General features: G+C 39.8%; 1 protein-coding gene across 2 annotated transcripts in view; it reads left to right on the plus strand.

Moving 5' to 3' along the window:
• Glurb (metabotropic glutamate receptor B) overlaps nt 1–18,879 on the plus strand; it is a 114,419-nt gene that overhangs the window by 11,648 nt on the left and 83,892 nt on the right. Inside the window, exon 1 of one of the 2 annotated variants that reach the window (XM_076384606.1) lies at nt 15,438–16,067. The exons of the other annotated variant lie outside the window; for it this stretch is intronic. Within the exon in view, the coding sequence (XP_076240721.1) occupies nt 15,494–16,067 (574 nt within the window). The 5' untranslated portion in view covers nt 15,438–15,493. Of the gene's footprint in view, nt 1–15,437; nt 16,068–18,879 lie in introns of those variants that run through there. 2 annotated transcript variants of the gene reach the window in all.

Below are 18,879 nucleotides of genomic sequence, written 5' to 3' on the forward strand. Positions count from 1 at the left end.
AATAATTTGTGACTTCAAACTAATTTGCAAAATAATTGCCTTTTCTCATATTTAGGAGAAAATGAGTTGATGGAAAGAAGGCATTCCTGGTTTTAAGTAGTATAAACGTACACACCACGCCGCGCCGTCAGTAGTAATAGTCAGAAATATATACCACCGTAGTCAGTGAAAATTCCCCAAGACATAATACGCATAAATTATTAATAAAAATATTAATCAATATTAACCCAGTAATGGATATCGAATATCTTTGCCAGTAGATCATTAGAAAAACATTATTCTTCCATGACGAGCACCGACGTTTAATTCCAATGGCATTGATATCCGCGTCGTTCTCTGAACGAGGGATAACCAGCAGTCTCTGCTGCATCATCACCAGCGTCTAAGGGAAGGTGTCGAAAACCGTCAGGAAGCAAATAGAATGGAACTCGATTACAGGCTATTCAAGCTTGATGCCTCGACAACCTATAACTCTCTAGCAGCAGGCTAGGCATACGAGATATATTAGAGAAATCGCACCATCTAGCACGCAATTCTGCGGGAAAAGGGGACAGCTTCTCATTGGACCTCGTGCCCCGAGAAATCTCTAACTGCTTCTCACGAAACCCTTAATTTCCTTCCACCTCGTTTCAACGTTGTCTCTGACTCAACACGAAACCAACGGCCCGGATTTTCCCATCGCGATGCGCTTTCACGGTACTGGAATTCGTAGACTTATTAAATTTGAAGGAAGAAAGAAATATTTCCTCGCCGAACACCAGTCTCTGTTTGTCTGTTAGAACCTCGCGTCGAGCTCGGAAATTCTTCGGATTTCTTTGCGAAAATCTCGCGCCAACAGAGACACTGTGGAGACAGGCAATTTCTCCGATATTGGAAGGTCACCGCGAATGTATTAATCTTCGAGGAAATATCTCCAAGTTACCAATAGGCCAATCGCGCTATCTCCTTCAGTTTAGAGAGGACGAACTTTGATGAAGAATTGGATATCGAGAGTTCAGAGAGTGCTCTATATTACTCTCGCGTAATATATTTTTCGACATACTAAAATTAGAACTTGTCTATATACTGACTTGATCTATCCCATACTGCAGTAGAAACTCGTGAAAACAGAATATTCGAATAGTATAATGTCTAAACTTCAGGATACTCAGATACTTAAGGTTCTACTGTGCTACCAGTATTCTCTCCCTGCGTTTTACAAACTCCCCACGAAAGCCACGCGACGCAGGAGGTTCGATGATAAAGTTTGACCCTTTTTCATGCCCCGCTCCGGTTCAGAAAAATTCCAGCGAGTCGGGGGCAGCCTAGATATCGGCGGCGATTATCGCGGAGGAGTATCCCGAGCAAAAAGGTCTAAGTTTTCTCCGCGAATCGCGCGCGATTACACGGTACCGTCCGGTCGGTTAACAACGAGCCCTTATCTTCGCCCTCTATTGCGAAAATTTATCGACAAAGCGCGCCGCTTCCGGCACGAGCTCCAGAAGGTTGCTTCGCCTGATTCGCCATGGCCCTCGTAAGTAACCGCGTAAAAACACGCCTAATCTATTTTCCAAGGGCCACGCGGGCCCACCCCGACGAGAATGCAAGCCGATTTCTATCGTGTCTGCGGCAGATTCCTGACCCCCCTCTGACGGATGGGATTGCTTGTCCTCTCGACCTATGCGCTTCCAGCCGTGCTTTTGCTCGCATGCCACGCGGCCCTTTTGTTCCTGCTCGCTCGAAACCCAAAGCGGATTACACGTTCTCTTGGGGAATTTTAGTCAGCCCTCCCGCTCAGTTTCAGCGCGACCGCTTATCCCAACTTGATGGTAGTAGCTTCATCACAATCTACGTGACGTAGGTGCTGAAGTTTCGTTGACATCTATATGCGTGTACTTTATTATGTAGGGTGAATGGAAGTAACATGGAGTGGCGTTAGTGTTGATTATGGAGAATGATAGTGATGGGGACATAACTTAGGTTTTGTTGAAAGGGATCTTCTGATCTTCGGCCTCTGAGAAGGACTTAACAGTCAATCTTTATGAACAATAACAGATCCTATGTAAAGAAGTTCTATAAGTAGAGTAAGAGATATCATTAAGAGGCACTTTGAGAATTCAGTTTAACGTTTTCAGAGTCGTCATTAAATTACTAAAAATTCTTATCGACTCCAGTAGGCCATTGCTAAATAAAACTCCGATAGTTGTAGGCCAGTGAAGAGGACCGAAGACGGTTGCAGGATTAGTTGGCGAAACTCGTACAGCCATCGAATATCGATACACTCGCGATTAATTCCCATTAAGAGGTAATCCCTCGCAACTGAAAGAGGTCGAGGATTTCTTCAAACTTTCTACAAAGCGGTGGGCGCTTGTTGTATAGGGAATCCGTTTGTGGGGAGTGGATAGCACGAGGTATCCTCTAGCTGTAGTCATTTCCAATATACTTAGTTATCACCTACCCAATTCCCACGGGAAGGTGCGCTATCTCGACAACAAGGGGTCTGCTATTACCCTTTGAGGGAGAACGAACTGTGGTTTCTGTTCTAACGTTGTTTCACTTCACGTAGCAATCTTGGAAATAATGCTGACTACCTTCGGCGCTACAGTCACCACAGCGGTTGTTAAGCAATATTTATCGTGTACGTTTTATTGACCTGTAAATCGTGCCAAACAACCTCTGAGCTACACTTGGTAGAGTTTTCTTATTTGTTGAACAGTACTGCACTCGTTACAAATTTCTATGAAATCCGTGATACTGATATTATTTATTAAATGTTGATACTATGTATTATATATTGAGACTTCTTGACAGATTAGGAGACTTCCCAATTTCTAAATTTACAAGTTTTCAAATTTTTAAATTTTTAAATTTTCAAATTTTTAAATCTTCAAATATTCAAAATTTTAAATTTTAAATTTTCAAATATTCAAATTTTTTAATTTTCTGCACATCTCAGATACTCCATCTGGGACCCATGTTTCAAGGAAAAAATGAGTTAAACTTGCTATTCAGTTATTACGTAGAGTGCTTAGAAAGCGAACATAGCTTTGAATCTTCAAGTTCGATCTACAATTGAAACCATACCCTTCCTTTAGGGGATGATAAACGTTCTCAAAACGAAAAGAATATAAATCTCGAGCTACGAACGCAGATATTATTAGCTCCATCCGTCTTGACGTCTTAAACACCCGTTGCAATCACGAGTCGTCCGGCGTTTAGAAAGTTTCACAAATGTGTTAAGAACACAGCACAGTAGATGCTTGGCGTTCGTCCAATTCTGCGATTAATTTAGGTAGGCCCAAAAGAGCAATTCGCTGCGAGGCACAACGTCTGTATCCAATGAAATAATGTGCTCTACAACTTGCCTAGGTACTTTCTGCGTCGGATAGTTTGCAATTACACCGCGGCAAACGTGCATGCATGCGTGTAGACTGTCGGTTGCGCGATGATATTGTCGCGGGTACGGCCTCCATCGATCTACTCTTGATTCACGCGGCTCATAATTGGCCCCTGTGTTTACTCGAAGGCCATTGCGCGCTCGTTCGATTCTCTTGATTCAATTCTGACGCGTAACGTTTGCGGAGAGTTCAACAAAGCGTGCTTAAACAGAGGGTGTTCAAGAATAGGTGAGCAGAATTTATGGGATAGTTTCATGCGAGAAAGTTAGGAATAAATGAAAATGATGATTGAAAAATTTAGTCATCTTTTTTCTTTTCTTTTTTTTCAAATTACTAATATGTCAATATTCAAATATGAAGTGATTAAAGCATGGCAATTTGTCGATCGTTCACCATTGTTTCTGACAATGGTAGTACACTTGGCTAGCGACTCGCTGAATGCACATCAATGATTGGCAGATTTCCAGGCCGCAGTCTCTCTTCAGCCGGAACTTTCGAAGTTTAGGAACCCAAAAACCAAGCTGCGATCCCGATTCCGTTGTAAAAGAAAATCGCCTCTTAAATTGTCTGACCCTCCCATTTGAAACCGCTCACACATGATCGATCCACGTGTTCTTATTCTTTTCTCCCAGTCGATTAGCGCCGCCACGGAGCACCGGATGTCTCGTGGCAAGAACAAGCGGATCGATCCGAAAAATGCACCGTTCGTCAGTCCCTAGTCTCATTTCTTCGCGTCGCGAAACACTTTCGCCTGTAATTTGTCTCGCTTTGCTTAATCGCGCGTGAAAGGTTTAAGTGCTATTGGTAATTTGTTTCGGGCACTTCCGCCGGTACTTGGAGGCCAACACGGCAGAAAATACCTGCACCGACGTTCTTGCAATGGTATTATATTGCATCGAAGGTATCGATTTGCAACGACATAAAACAGCACTTCCGCATATTAAATTTCTCCGGAGTGAGCGAGGAAATTGCTTTGAAGACAGATTGACTCGCCTTTTTTCCACTACAGTTTACTTAGAGCCTCCTAACTTTGTCCTTTCAACTCTTAGTATCATACATTAACTCTTGAAAATTATTATAAGTCACTGTATTCGAGAGTTGAAATATTTTTCTGAATACTTGCCTGACGAATCCTCCGACAATAGCTGAATAATAATAGAGTCCTAATTCATTCATTATTTTCCAAATTACTTTACCCAGTTCCAGAAAACAAAATTATAAATTCAAACTAGGACTGGAAGTTCGTTCCTGAACCCGGAAACGAGAGAACCCTTTATCCTATAAGGATCCCCGATGAGTACGGTAACCCAAGTTACAGAAAAACTACCACAGAGAACAGGGTTTCGTCGTTCGGACTAGATCAATGTCAAAAGTAGCGCAGGAAACTAATTAAACTTCGGAGACAAACCGTAGAACCGAATTAGTCGAACTCCCGAATCGCATCAGTAAGACCGTAGACGTAGAATAGAACTAATTGTCTTCCCCGTATCGAACTTTTTCATTTGAAACTCGGAAGACCCCCGCCATATCTTCCAACTTTCCCACTTTGGCTACTTGAATTTTTTACCTCCCTCGACGATCCTGCGCAAGCAATTCTCGGGCTGCGTAGAATCCGAGGCTTCAAGCGGAACGAACAGGTTCCTACAACCATCGCGGGAATGAAATTCGAAGCACCGTCGAATCGTCGAAATTCGCGAGACGTCGTCCCAAGAGCATTTCGCTGAGCGATCGAGAAGTTCGCGCTTCCACGGAGAAATGAATTTGGGTGGAAAACAGGCCAGCTAAGTGAAAATCGAGACGCGTGGAATGGAACGAAATCCTCTGCGAAATTCAAAGAATGAGGATGAAGGTGCATGTTTCGCGCGAGAGCTATGTTTCGAAGAGGCGAAGAGACACCGAGAGCAGACGGTGGGGAGAGGTGAAGACGATAAAAGTGTGAGAAAGTGTGGCTCTAACCCGAGTAAATGAACTATTCCTCGAAGGGAAGTTTCATTCTATCGGGGTTTGTGCTCAGCGGGACTGAAAGCTTTAGCGTGCGTATGCTCTGAGATTTCGAGCTAGCCTCGGCGAAGCAGAGCAATCGCTCGCTATAATTGGATGCTCTTGTCTGTGTCGAACCCCTCAACGTTCTTGTTTCGAGAGTCACTCTCGAGATCGGGTTCACGATTCCGCCGATTGCCACCCCCTCCTCGCGGACAGATCGAGTGAAAATCTGAAGCACCTGACTTTCATGTTCGCTACAGGTTTGTCACAATTCGGACCAGTTCATTTAAGGCTCCTTGAGATGGGCTTTGAAAAATCAATGCTACTGAAGTTTCTTCTTTAGTTTTAAGTAGTATTATAGAAGTGGGTCCATTAATCAAATTCTTTACATAAATACAGTATTATAGGGAGTAACAAGCACTCTTATAGAAGAATTTATGTGTTAATAATTCATTTCTTCCCTAACGGAGAGAAAAATGTGCAAAAAGCAATGAGTCCATAATGAATAAACAGTGTACTTCGTAATTGCATCTTTTCTACTTTCCATAATATTGCAGTTAATGAATTGCAGAAACACGCTTAACATAAAGCGTGTCAAATAAATTACTGGCGAGCACAAATTTAATAGTCCATAAAACAACGTCTAGGATTTTAAGCAGAGATGTCTTTAAATAAATACGAGGATTAAGTACTCCATTGTATATTATCATCGTAATTTAGTGTTCTGAGTGAAGTGACGAGCCACTCTCGTCCAACAACAGAAATTGATACGTCCACGACCACGTTTACACAGGAATTTCATCAGCTACTAAATTCCAGCAGACGTCCCATCTTCGAGCCAATAATCCTCAAAGGAAAAGTCACTAACTGCCATTATATTTTCAACAATCACCTGGTAATCGTAAATGTTGGTGCCAATTTCACGCAGGACTCATTACTGTCTTATGAATTCACGAAGCCGTGAACGCTAGAGGCTTTTAGCATTTCGTTTCCTGATGACTCGAGCATCGCGATTGTACTTTTATCATTTGCGAAAGGGTTACAAGGGAGGTATCGAGCATTTTTACTTGTCGCTGTTCTCCCTAGAGAACTGAGAAAGTAACAATTAAATATCGCCCGTTTTCCATTACAATGAATTGCACTGTGACACGCTTTGTCTGATGGGAAACGACTGGCGAGAAAACGATGAATAAAAAATTAAGCCATTGGAACGATAAGAAGGTATCACTAACAATTGAAACTATTAGTGACGTACCGAACAATGTAGCGATAATGTAACAGTAGAAGAATTATAATTATGATGCAGTTACATCTATTCATAAGTAATACATTCACTTGGAAGTGGAAGAAGGAACCAGTTATATCTCCGCGATGATATTAAATTCTTACGAGTAACGAATCAAAGAAGAAATGTTCAAGAAAAGGTAGAAAGGATAAAGAGTGAAGCTAAGTGATGAAACGAATACAATAACCAAGTAAAAAGTAATATTAAATAGCTAAAGTAGAAGATATATAGGACGTTGTAAAACATTGTTAACATGATCAATCATGAAGAGTTACAATTAAATAAAAGTGGGACAGCTATATCATTTCAAAGAAAGAAATTACGGATTATAAGCACCAGTAATATATTTTTCTTCAGCCGAGAAGCAAAAGGGCTTAATTTCCATAAAGCGCTTTATATACGAGGGTTTGTAATGCATTAATGAATTAATAATTCCAGCTTATTACACTAGTATCATAAAAATGAGTTTTCCTGTGGCTGTCTGACCAAAACGGCGATACTTTACTTAGTCGACATTTTAGTTAACGAGAGTCTTAATGAAAGTTAAACAGTCGCAAATTTTACGTTAAGCTGTTCTGCTGAATTATTGTTATTACACATTGTAATTCAGGACTTTGTAGATGCTATTTTATTAATAAATAAATAATTCCTATTTACTACCCAGTTGAATATTTCATAAATTATTATTTTTAATAGGAAAGATCCCAACCGATAAAAGCACAACCATTGAAACATATCAAATGTGCAGAGGATTTTGCTTGATATGACGTATCCATTTTTATCTTTACAAGTCATCAATTATATCTTTCGTAAAGGGAAAAAACAAGTTCACTGATAGTCACGCAAAGCAGTCATATGAAAATATGAACAACACGGAGAAGGTCAAAAAAATTCATTCTACTGATACTAAATCAACCTATTATGAAAAGGGAAAAAAGTGTAGCCTGAAGCTAGTAGCAGAACATGATTATATACGAGTCGTCTGACCAATTACGGACCATTCTACTTAATCAGTTCTCTTCCAGTGTTCAACTTACATCCTTCGTTTGCTCCCGAAGTAGATCTAATTGACCGATATATTTACGTAACAATCAGCGACATGTCCAGGTTAGCTGTTCCCTTTTTCTGAACACGTGACCAGAACATCGAGAGATTAGCTTCTAACGAACGCGATTTATCAACCCATTTCGCAGAGTATTACGGATTTCGTTGTCGACCATGACTCCATGGCTTTCTAGGGCGAGAAACAATAAAGAAAATCATCTTGTGTCCAGCTCCCTGCTGCGACATTTATGTTCCACCACGAAAATTATGATCGACGATCCAAGCTGTCGCTCACGAAGAAACGAAAGCACGAGGGAAAGGAAAGGGAACAAGAGGCGCGAAACAACGGGCCAGGAAAGGGGAGGGACGAGGAAGGTGGGTAGTAGGGAAAGACGGGGGTTGGTGTGGAGGGTGGAGGGTTGATACGTTTGAGGAGGGTAGTGTTGATGCAGTCGCAGAGCCAGTCAGTGGCTGCTACGGCACGAAGCCGCGCGCGCGTGCTTCGAGCGCCTCTCAATGACGACGCCCGGGAAATCGTCGAATCATGACAGAAAAGTTTTCTCAATCTCTACGAAATTAAAACCACTGCTGCTCGAAGCGTTCTTCTATATATCCTCGCGCGAGTCGAGTTGATTTCGTCGCGATATAGCGTTTGAAAAAAAAATAAAACAACTCCTTGCGTCATATTCATGTTCGCGGAGATTCACAAATTTTGGCACGGTGAAATGTACATAATATTGTGACTGATCAACAGAAATTGGAAGACCTACTAGTATTGGGAATTTCACGGAACGTTGCCAGGGTTTTCTTTGATCGAGTCAGACGATCCAGTAGATCTCTGGACAAACTGCGTCCGAAGAAATGAACAAGAAGAATCAAACAGGTGGACGAAAAACTAATGTGGTACATTCCACATATTTCTTACGAAAATTTCTCTACGATCTATTGGAGTTCCGTATCGAAAGTTCGGTGCGATAAAAGTTTATCGCTGGGAATGTACAAATCGTAAGCATTCCTTGAATATTTCCTATATCAACACGAGGAATGTGTGAGTGAAAGTGCAATCGTTCGATTCACAACCCCTTGAAAATATTGTCGATATAATCAATTTTATACGTGAGAAGCTATTCAAAAGTAACTAACACGAGAACAGAAAAAAATGAATCCCGCTCAGGTTACGCTTACCAAGTGACATACCGCGGAAACCACTTTGGAAAATTGTTTCCGAGGTGCGGTGACTTTATTGACTAGAAAATATTTAGAGAAAATATTCAACTTGTTAGGTGACAGCACCTCGATAGTATCGTAATTTACGCGAAATAATATCGATATTGCATTCTTCTCAAAAATCGTAAATAACTTTCGAACAAAATGAGAGCGATTATGAAATTTCACGTAACATGAAAAATTCGTGGAGGTTGAACAAGGATCTTCTTGTAGACGTGAAAATCATTGTCGCGAAAGCAGATCTGCTTGTTTTTATCAGGAACACTTGGATGATAGACCAACATATTTAGGAAAAAATCCATGAATTACAAGTTTAATTAGCGTACGAAAAGAGCGTATCAATTTTATCTCCGTGATTAATTCTATACCAGAATCTTTTGAAAAAAATTTACGCGTAACGAGATAGATGAAAAGCTGATAGTTCACCAGCAAAATCCATTAAAGACGTGAACCCGCATTTACGATGGAGAACCTCGACTCGAAGAATTGGTCTCCGATTCTTGCCAGCAGATGTTCTTTACGACTGACTTGTGTTCCAGCATTGAAAATTCGGCTGACTACCACTTTTCCGAAACACCATCGTAAATGTCTCTCTGAATGCTTTTCAGACGGAATACGCTTCATGCCAAAGTTAAATTGGTACTTTCCACACTTTTAAGCACACAGCGCGATTTTTACATTTCGATCTTTAGTTCTGAAGATCATGTCTTTCTCGTTTGTCTAAAAGTTTCCGATAGCATGAACGATTATAGATAGACGAAAAATGAGAAATTTTTAGAAAATTGAAGAATTTTAAAGCCTCTCGGTCATATCATGCGTAAAATAGTATTCTCCTGCGCTTTCATCGATGTATTTCACGCGAAGCATCGTGTTCAGAAGATGCAAGAAAATTGATTTTGTTGCGTCAATGGTTGCGGAAATAGCATCACAGTATTTCGAGGTTTCTCGGAAAATGACATCCCAAAATTGCATTGGGGGATGTGGAATGGAATATCAATTCTATCCTTTCTCTGACGAACGCAAAGTTTCGAAGTGGTAATTCGATAGCGACGTCTAACAATGTCTGGCCTGTACTTACATATTCTACTTGACTATCTATATGAACCTGGCTAAGTTTTCAGTGAAACTCGATACAAATTTCGATTGCTGTGATCAATTCTAATATTAAAGAAAGATCATCTTATTCATTTCTACTCAAATGAAATGAAACCTTCGCACCTTCATTCCTGTACATCAACCACCCCAGAACAAAAGAAAACTTTGATGTCAAAGGTTTCGCAAACAATATTGCATGGCGAAGTTATTTCAGCGCGACGAAGTTCCGCTGTAAAACACGGGAAAAAAGACAGGCTGAATGCAAAGGGAAATACAAAAAGAACGCTGGCCATCGTAAAGGGAAGCCTTTGTTTTTTCAATGAGCAACCGAAACTGTGCAACACACGGGGCTGCACTCATTTTCCGTGTCAACTTGCTTTCCGTAATTAGTCGTTCTTTTTTTAACGCACGCGTCGGACGATTACAGAAATGGTATGTACTCCGAAAAATATTTCTCTGTGTCCTCACTTATGAACGCGAGGCGTCGCTCGAAATTTTACAATTTCGAGGTACATTCGAATAATAATTAATATCGCTCATACAGAATTCGCAACTCAATATACAGGGATGAGTGGAACCAACCGTCGATGATACTATTTCGTGAATTCAACCTCAAGATCGTGTGTGGCTCCTGTACCAAAATTGCCTATCACGAACTGTGAATAACTAATGCACAAGCACTCGATGAAGGACTCAGAATTTAATGGAATGCCCGATTGAATGGTACTTGGCTGTAGTTGCACGGTTTGCGGACAACACCAGTAGATAACAACCACACGAAATACCATCTCTATGGCTCCGCTCCATCGTGAATTGAAGTATGGCCGATTATTAACAATCCTAGTTCATATATTTCTAACATGATATTTAATAATGACGAAGGATAGATTACGTATCGTATTTTCGGAAATGAGAACACAGAAGAGGGAATAATTATTTTGCTCATAAATATCTCAACACAATAATGTTTTTTGTTATTCAGTCTATAGGAATAATGAAGATATGTAAAGTTCAACATTTGCATTCTAATGCAGTCTGATAAATTTAATTCTGGATAATTGCGTATGTTCCCGTCAAAGTATGTAATCTATAACATAATTCTGTATTCAGAATTTTAAATCTTTCGCTCAATAATTATTCAGACCCACTGACCTAGCTCTACTACGCCTCTATTATATTTTTTAATCGTTCTGTGTTATGCAAAGACTCTGTTCTATAAATAAATGAATAATGATAAGCTCTATGTTTCATGGCAGATATTGTTAAGAAAAGAACGAATGAAATTGCTCGCTTCAACTTCTACCATATCAAAACTCAAGTAAAAATATTCTTTTTCAAACAACTTACGTATTATTATTAAAACACTCGTTGCTGTGAGTGCTTGGAATAAAATTCGAACATGTGTCCGAAAGCTGGCAGAGGAAGTTCCATTCGTTTCAGTGTAATCGATGAAAATACAAAGCTATTTCCACTGCATCGGTACTGAACTCGAGGTATTTTATGATTATGCGATAATTCCGAAAATATTGGTACCTCGTTTCGTTCTCAATCCACGGTGATCACTCTTTTTTTACTCTCAAATATTGGAAACATATCCTCTGGCATAGTATTCTGGTTCAAGCATCGTTATTATTTGTTCATTAATACGCTGAAGCCCTTCATATTTGTAATTTTTCAACAACCATCTAGTTTCCCCTTATCAGTTTCATTATAACAAAATATTTGTTACTCAAATAAATCGTATATTCTGTCGTATCGATAAAAAGTCTCAAAAACTTTGAAACAGCATCACATGAAAAAGAGGTTAAAGCTGTATTTCGTTATAATTACAACAAATGCTAAAATCCACAAGAATCAGGGTAAAATAAAAAAGTGACAAAATGTCTCGAACTCAGTAGCAAAAAAAAAATGTACACTCTCCGTCTGAAAATGAAATGAAGTCTAATGAGTTCATGAATTTATACGTAACATGAAAATTCCACTGCCCTCAGGTCTCGCTCATCACGAAAATTTAATATTAATATTCACTCACGTAAAAAATGGGCTGTTACGTAATATGAACATACATCGAAAATAAAATCAGTTAATTCCCCTGTAGTCAGTTTCACGTATTCAATTTTCAATATACCGCAGACGCTTCAGAGAAACGCTCAATTAATATTAAACGAAATTACGGCAAATTTAGTACATATTTAAACATTTTCCACTAATTTGTATAATCTCTTCTCAAAACAAAGTTCCCAGCACTTTACTTACGAAATGTTACACATATCAAATACATCAAATACACAAATAATTCCAGTTACATAGACTTACTAACTACGTCTGACCAAAGATCGACTCTATTCCCTTGCATTTACGCAGCCTGCACTCTAGATGCACGGGCCAATTGGATTTCCTAGATCTTACTCTATCGTTCAATTATATCAAACCACTTTCTCGCACACGTTCTTATCTCGCAGAACGAGCAGTAGTTCGCAGTGCAACCAGAGAAGCCGAGGGCAACTTTCTGAACTCCCTCGAACGAAATAATTTATCCCAAACTCTCCCCGTTTCCCAGCCGTACCAGGAATCTGTCTGCAACCCATGTATTTATCTCCGAATATTCAGGCCGAGTGATTCACGCAGCACTAAATAGACTCCCGATGAGAGTAGGCGGAACAGAGTGCAGCGATAAAGCAGCTAGCAAGTTGGTCCTTAGCATGGGCCGAACGGTTAAAGGGTGTCACGGGGCTGCTCGATATCGACCTGCTTCGAGGAACTTCCTCCGAACAACGTTATCCAAAGTGCGGGCGAGTCCGCGCGCAAACGTGGCTTCGCTGTAGAAAAGCGCAACAGGTAACGCGGAACAGAGCGGGTGAGGCTCGTTATGGCGGCAGGTCACGCTTGTCGGATTTAAAAAAAACCGGGCGCTGCACCGTCCAAAAATACTCGCCGCGGCGGATACACGTAGCAGGGAGGAGATTTCGTGAGAAGAGAAGCAGCCGTCGCGAGAGAGTGCTTCTCTCACGCAACAGGTTACGCTTCGTAAACGAATTGCCGCGCAGCGGCGGGGAAGTACAGTGGTCCCTCCATTTAGTCGTCACGATAAGGATTCGTTGCTATCCTCATCGTTTCTCATCGGACCAGACCAGTTTTCAGTCTGCCGATAAAGGGTGAGAACAATTTGGGGCTCTCGAGACTTCGACTGCTTTTGCAACATGGAAACGTTAAATCTTCGTGTTTTCAAATATTCAAATATTCATATATTCAAATATTCAAATATTCAAATATTCAAATATCCAAATTTTCAAATATTCAAATATTCAAACGTTCAAATTTTCAAATATTCAAACTTTTAAATTCTCAAATGTCCTGAATTACTTTATTTTCCAATATTTTTGTACTTATCTCAATTTTTGAACTCCCAATTCATGGAATGGAACTACAATAGCATCCTGTATATCAGAAAGGAATAAAAACGTTCAATGGTGAATATATAATATTTGTAATTAATTCGCGGGGTTGGTGTCGTTATTATCATGTCAACTGTTCCGAATTGCAAGTAATTTAAACTTCTATAGCTGGCAACAGCTGCTTTTTAACACATCCAGAAAGTTCGCCGAAAGCGAGCTGAGATTATCCAATCAAAGGATTCCGATAGTTCCACGGGGGATGGATTAGGTATTTTCGTGCTCTTTGTTATCGCCAAGCTTTGATCTTGAGAACGCGTGAAATGCTAGATAAAGAGAAATGCCATTAGCGATGGGCGCTCGATTTGGTCGTAATAAACTTCCAATCAGGATAATTAAAGTAATTAGGTTTGCCTCGGATTAATTGGGATATTGGTCTTAAAAGATTCGTTGTCGTGAAGAAATCAGAAAGGATTCTGTTATATCCGACATTCATTGGATAATCAGACACGTATTATAAAATTTTATAATATTGATATGTTATTAGCGTCATGATATAAAAATGTTTCGTACAAATTCTATGAAATAAACTTTTCGACAAATTTGTGCGACATTTAAAGTTTCTATTAGCTTAATTCGGTTGTGGTTTAGTTAAACCCGAAACCAAATGAAACAAGCCTTCATGTTACGAAAATTTTTATCAAGCTTCAAAAGGTAAACATAATTCCACAGGGGAAGCAATTACTTAGCAAACACGAAGCTAAGAAGCTTTGAGACGTTACTACTTATATTGAAATTAATTATCTGAGTTTTCTGCACGGCTGGATGATAATAATAAATTTCAATTGTCAAATAGCAAATTCCACAGGCTGAACAGTAAATTTAATAGATTAAATTTAACAATGCGTACACGTGCCACTAAAATACCAGAAATTCAGTGTCAATTTTGTAGTAATGTTTCCAGGTTCATTTCAATTCCCACCCTTTCTGATTTCCATTTCAAAAGCTTCTTTATCGTACATAAATAACACAATATAGGTTGTTGTCAAAGCATTATTCGGGAACAAATTAATTAAACTAATAATATGATCAAATTTCACGCGAATAAATTGTGCGAGAATTCTCATAGAATTAAAGCGTCAATGTTTAAATTATACTTAATTACCCTATATCGATTTAGCTGTAAGAAATTGTTTGTGAAAGGAGGAAATTAGAATGAACACAAATGCAAAACGTCTGAAACAGAAGCTTGAAACATGTTCGTCATAGTTTCACTCCAACAGCATTCGTATACATATGCACAGTTACAACTTTCACATTCTTTAATTACACAAGTCCTAACGAAGAAGAAGCACACTTTGCAGAACACTTTATCACAGTACTATGAAAATATGGAGAAGCACGTTTGCAAATAAAACGACAAAAGTGCACAGCGAATTAAGCAAATGCGTTTTTAATTGCTCCGACAAGAAATGTTCTGTTCTCGTGCTTGCAGTCTTTCATGAAACGAACGATTACACTGTTTCGTCTCTTGACACGCAACAGAAATATGAAACACAGTTCCTCATGCCATTTCCGCTTTAAAATTCCTTTACACATTATCGGTACGCGTTCCTTCATGAGCCACTGATTACCACGTCACGAGAAATGAAGCAAAGTAGTCATCAAATGAAATGCAAACCTCAGAAAATGAACTAATGGGCCTGAGACCATCAGTAGAACATTAATTTAACAAAAAATTATCAAACTCATAGAATCAAATGGCTCAACGCAGAAGACTACTGCTCTCAAATATTAAACAACATTAGTAATTCCTCAACGTTGATTACGAACCTAAAATCCTGCATATGACAGCCATAAGCAACGAATAACCCATGAGAATCCTCAGATGATCACCCGCTCATAGACCATATTAAGCGTAGATATTTCCCATTGGCAGACCCAGAACGGAAACAATACCACAGAATAATCCAGCAAGCCCCATCTGGGAATGACTCCAGTATCGACTCAAGTTTAATGTCCCAATCGAAGGCTTTGTCGCAACCATCGGGCTAGCCAACCGTCGCGTGCATACCGACAAATATGAAGTCATGAAGCTTCTGCTGCTTGCACTACTCGGTTGCGTCTGCTCGGCCGATTACGAGCCGAGCATGAAACGACCACCTAAATTCGAAGAAAACAAGGACGATGAGCTCCAACTGAAAAACGAGGTGGCCAGTTTCGCGAGGACCCTGCATGACTTCGAGCCGTACCTCGACGTGCGAGAAGCCAAGGATGGTCGAGCTCATCTGCTGCCGCACTCGAACGCCTTCCGGTTCGAGAACCCGGAAACTCATCATCCCATACGACACGGGCGACGTCAGTTTCGATCCATGGACTTGAATGCTCACGTACAGGTCACCTGGCCAGTGAAGAAAGAAGCAGTCGTCGAGGGTGATCTGGTGCTAGGCGGACTGATGATGGTGCACGAGAGAGAGGACACAGTGACCTGCGGTCCAGTGATGCCTCAAGGTGGTGTGCAAGCTTTGGAGGCGATGCTTTACACCCTGGATAAGCTGAACGAGGGGGAGGGCATCGTTCCTGGTGTCAAGATTGGCGCGCACATACTTGACGACTGCGATAAGGACACGTACGGATTGGAGATGGCCGTGGACTTCATAAAGGGTGAGTACGAGCAACGCTAGAGTAAAGTGCTTGCTAAAGCTTTACGGGAAAATCTTTGATTTTAAAGCTTTCTGTCTGTTGACGACTGAATCTGACAATCTTTGTTATAAGCTGAATTCTTGGATATCATAGAACAGATTTTATCGACAATTGGTATCAATAGAGAATCTACTGAAAAATACTTCTATAAATTATAGAGCTGATTTTTATTCCACTAGCTAGTGTTCAACTAGTTCGCACAAGTACTTAAGTGTCAACATGAAACGAGCATGTTACCAACGACGGTACAGTTTTCCGTGCACTTAAGTGGGAGAGGATGCAGGCGAAGTTGTAATGCTAAACAGTATAGCGATTTTCTTGAATCGTTAGCCTGGTTACTTCTTGCCTCGACAATAAAGGGTAAACCATCGCAAGGGGAGTTTACAGTTGTTGCATATGTCGCTCGCACTTACTCGTGAAACTGTTCTGATGATTATCGCGGCAGTTAGCGTTTCACGAATCGTGATACGCACACCTTATTCCTTTGCAAGTCTGTCTTCCACGAGTAAATTGTAATGTAAGGGAGTGAGGAGTAAGGAAATGAGATACGCTCAGAGAAACTTCCCCTCGGTTCCATTTACTCTATTTTCTATCTCACGTAGTTTCCACCACCTACCTTTTGCATAACTTCTTTGGCATCTCGCTCCTGTCTCGCAGGTTTCCACTCTGTTTCGTTCTCCTGTCTACTTTTTGCCTCGTCAATTCTTTTTTCTTTTTATTCTCCTTTTTATGTGACCTTTTCTTGTTTTTTTTATTTTTTCCTCTCAAATATCATAACAAATTTAGAGAATTGTAGAGAATTTATTAAAATGCAGAAACATACTCATGAATTGTAATACCAGATTTCAGGTAAACGTATCTTTTATCTGTGATTTGCATTTAGTACGTACAGTCAGTGCATCAAGAGTTATTTTGTGAAACAAAGTCTAATCAGAAGAAATCGGAGGTCTGGATTGAAATGGAAATCCCTGACACACATTGACAATAAAATTATGATTCCTTGTCCCCTGTATCGTAAAAAAGAACGTGGCTTGTCATATGAATATTCTGCTAGCTCGTAACGTTGGTCTTGGCGTGTCGGCCAAATTACTTCACTGCAGATGTTGAATATTTAAGCAGAACTTTATGCCATGGGGTCAAGCAATTTCTTTAAAATTTCTTTTTCATGTGGAATTTAAATGAAAGTCTGCGAAAAACAACATTAATGATACCCTACAACTATGGCCAGAAATACGGCTCTTAAGACATTGTTCAAATTTAATGTCCCCAAAGTATAACATTAATTTTCCATTGTTCTGAAAGAATGTTATTTAGCACGTAAATTAAAAGTCAATAGTAAATTTCAGGGACCTTCAGCACCGTTGAATAATTGCACAAGTAAAGTTTTGTCTACAGATACAAATTTTCTCTAACCATATCTCATCCTCCCACATTTCCCGCAATATTTTATTTTTTTCGTTCGTAGAGTCGTTTTTATTATTATTTTGGCAGTATCGTATTCTCATTCTGGGCTATACATACAATAGTGAAATTCAGGCAAATAAACAAACAATCGCGATGTGTTTCTTTTTAATTGCTATGGCTTAACAATACGCACTGAATTCCGTGACTTCAAATATCATGAAATTGAAAACCGTACGCACAGTTTCATGTTGCATAGAAAAATATTCCTCATAATCCATGCTTTCACGATAGAGAAACAGTAACTCGAAGCTACAAAAATACAGCCAGATGATTTGGAAGCATTCCAAGAGGCACGTACTTCTTGAATTTTTGCTTAGATTGTGATAGAGAGCGATTAATCACCGCTCTCGTAGCCATTAAAATTCTAATTGTAATAATCTAAAATTCTCTCTCGTGATTCCCGATACTACGACCAAAAAAATTCATTGCATTGCTCGTATTTCATTCGATGTCCACTGAACAATCCTCTATCGAACGAGTCATCGTTAAAATTTACGATAATAGTCCATCGACGGTCAGCAAAAGAGGAAACCCATTTCAATGGCAATTTTTCACAATTATCGGTTAATGTACAATTACATTCCGATAGAACGACATACCACTTGTACTCTGAATTAATTGCATTTCAGAGGATCGTTGAATTCCAATGATGAGGAATTTAACTCTACTCACAAATGAATAATTTGTCGAAGCGACGAATAATTAGCAATATTTCGTTAAAAAACGTACTGTCATAAAATAGAATTGAGAGTAACACAAAAGAGTCAGGGTAAGGCATACGCGTAAAATTCCCTTGGGGCTGCCTGGGGACTGGGTTCCAATAAGTCGTTGGGGAAAGAGGTACGATGACTGGATAAAAGGGAGCAATGGTTGATGTTTGAAGGGATCGAGAAAATGTGAAGGTAGAGAATCGTAAGGGCACGTTCTACAGGGAGAAGAACAATCAGGGTGCCCTGAGACTACCAAAGCAACATCTTCCAGTAGATTGGGGAGGAAGTACTGATTGCCCGCGCAGTTTCCTTAGTATAGAAAAGACTCCAACAGGAGTCGTTTCTGGAAGTGGTAATCATGAGACCAGCAAGAATCGTAAATCCTTAATCGCAATGTCTTCCTTTCTAGGAATGAGAGGTATTCTATTTAACGCTTCACTGAACATGAAGCTGAGGAAATTCGGATTTACTTGCAATTAGTAGTACCAATATTTAGTCAGGCTAGCACTGGGTACTATCAATGATTTACAGGTGAATGAGCTTAAATATAACGTCAAGTCAAAGAATTCTAATAATAGTTTCTGTTAAGGTATAATATA

The sequence above is a fragment of the Calliopsis andreniformis genome, chromosome 9 (genome assembly GCF_051401765.1).
Source record: "Calliopsis andreniformis isolate RMS-2024a chromosome 9, iyCalAndr_principal, whole genome shotgun sequence".
NCBI lineage: Eukaryota > Metazoa > Arthropoda > Insecta > Hymenoptera > Andrenidae > Calliopsis > Calliopsis andreniformis.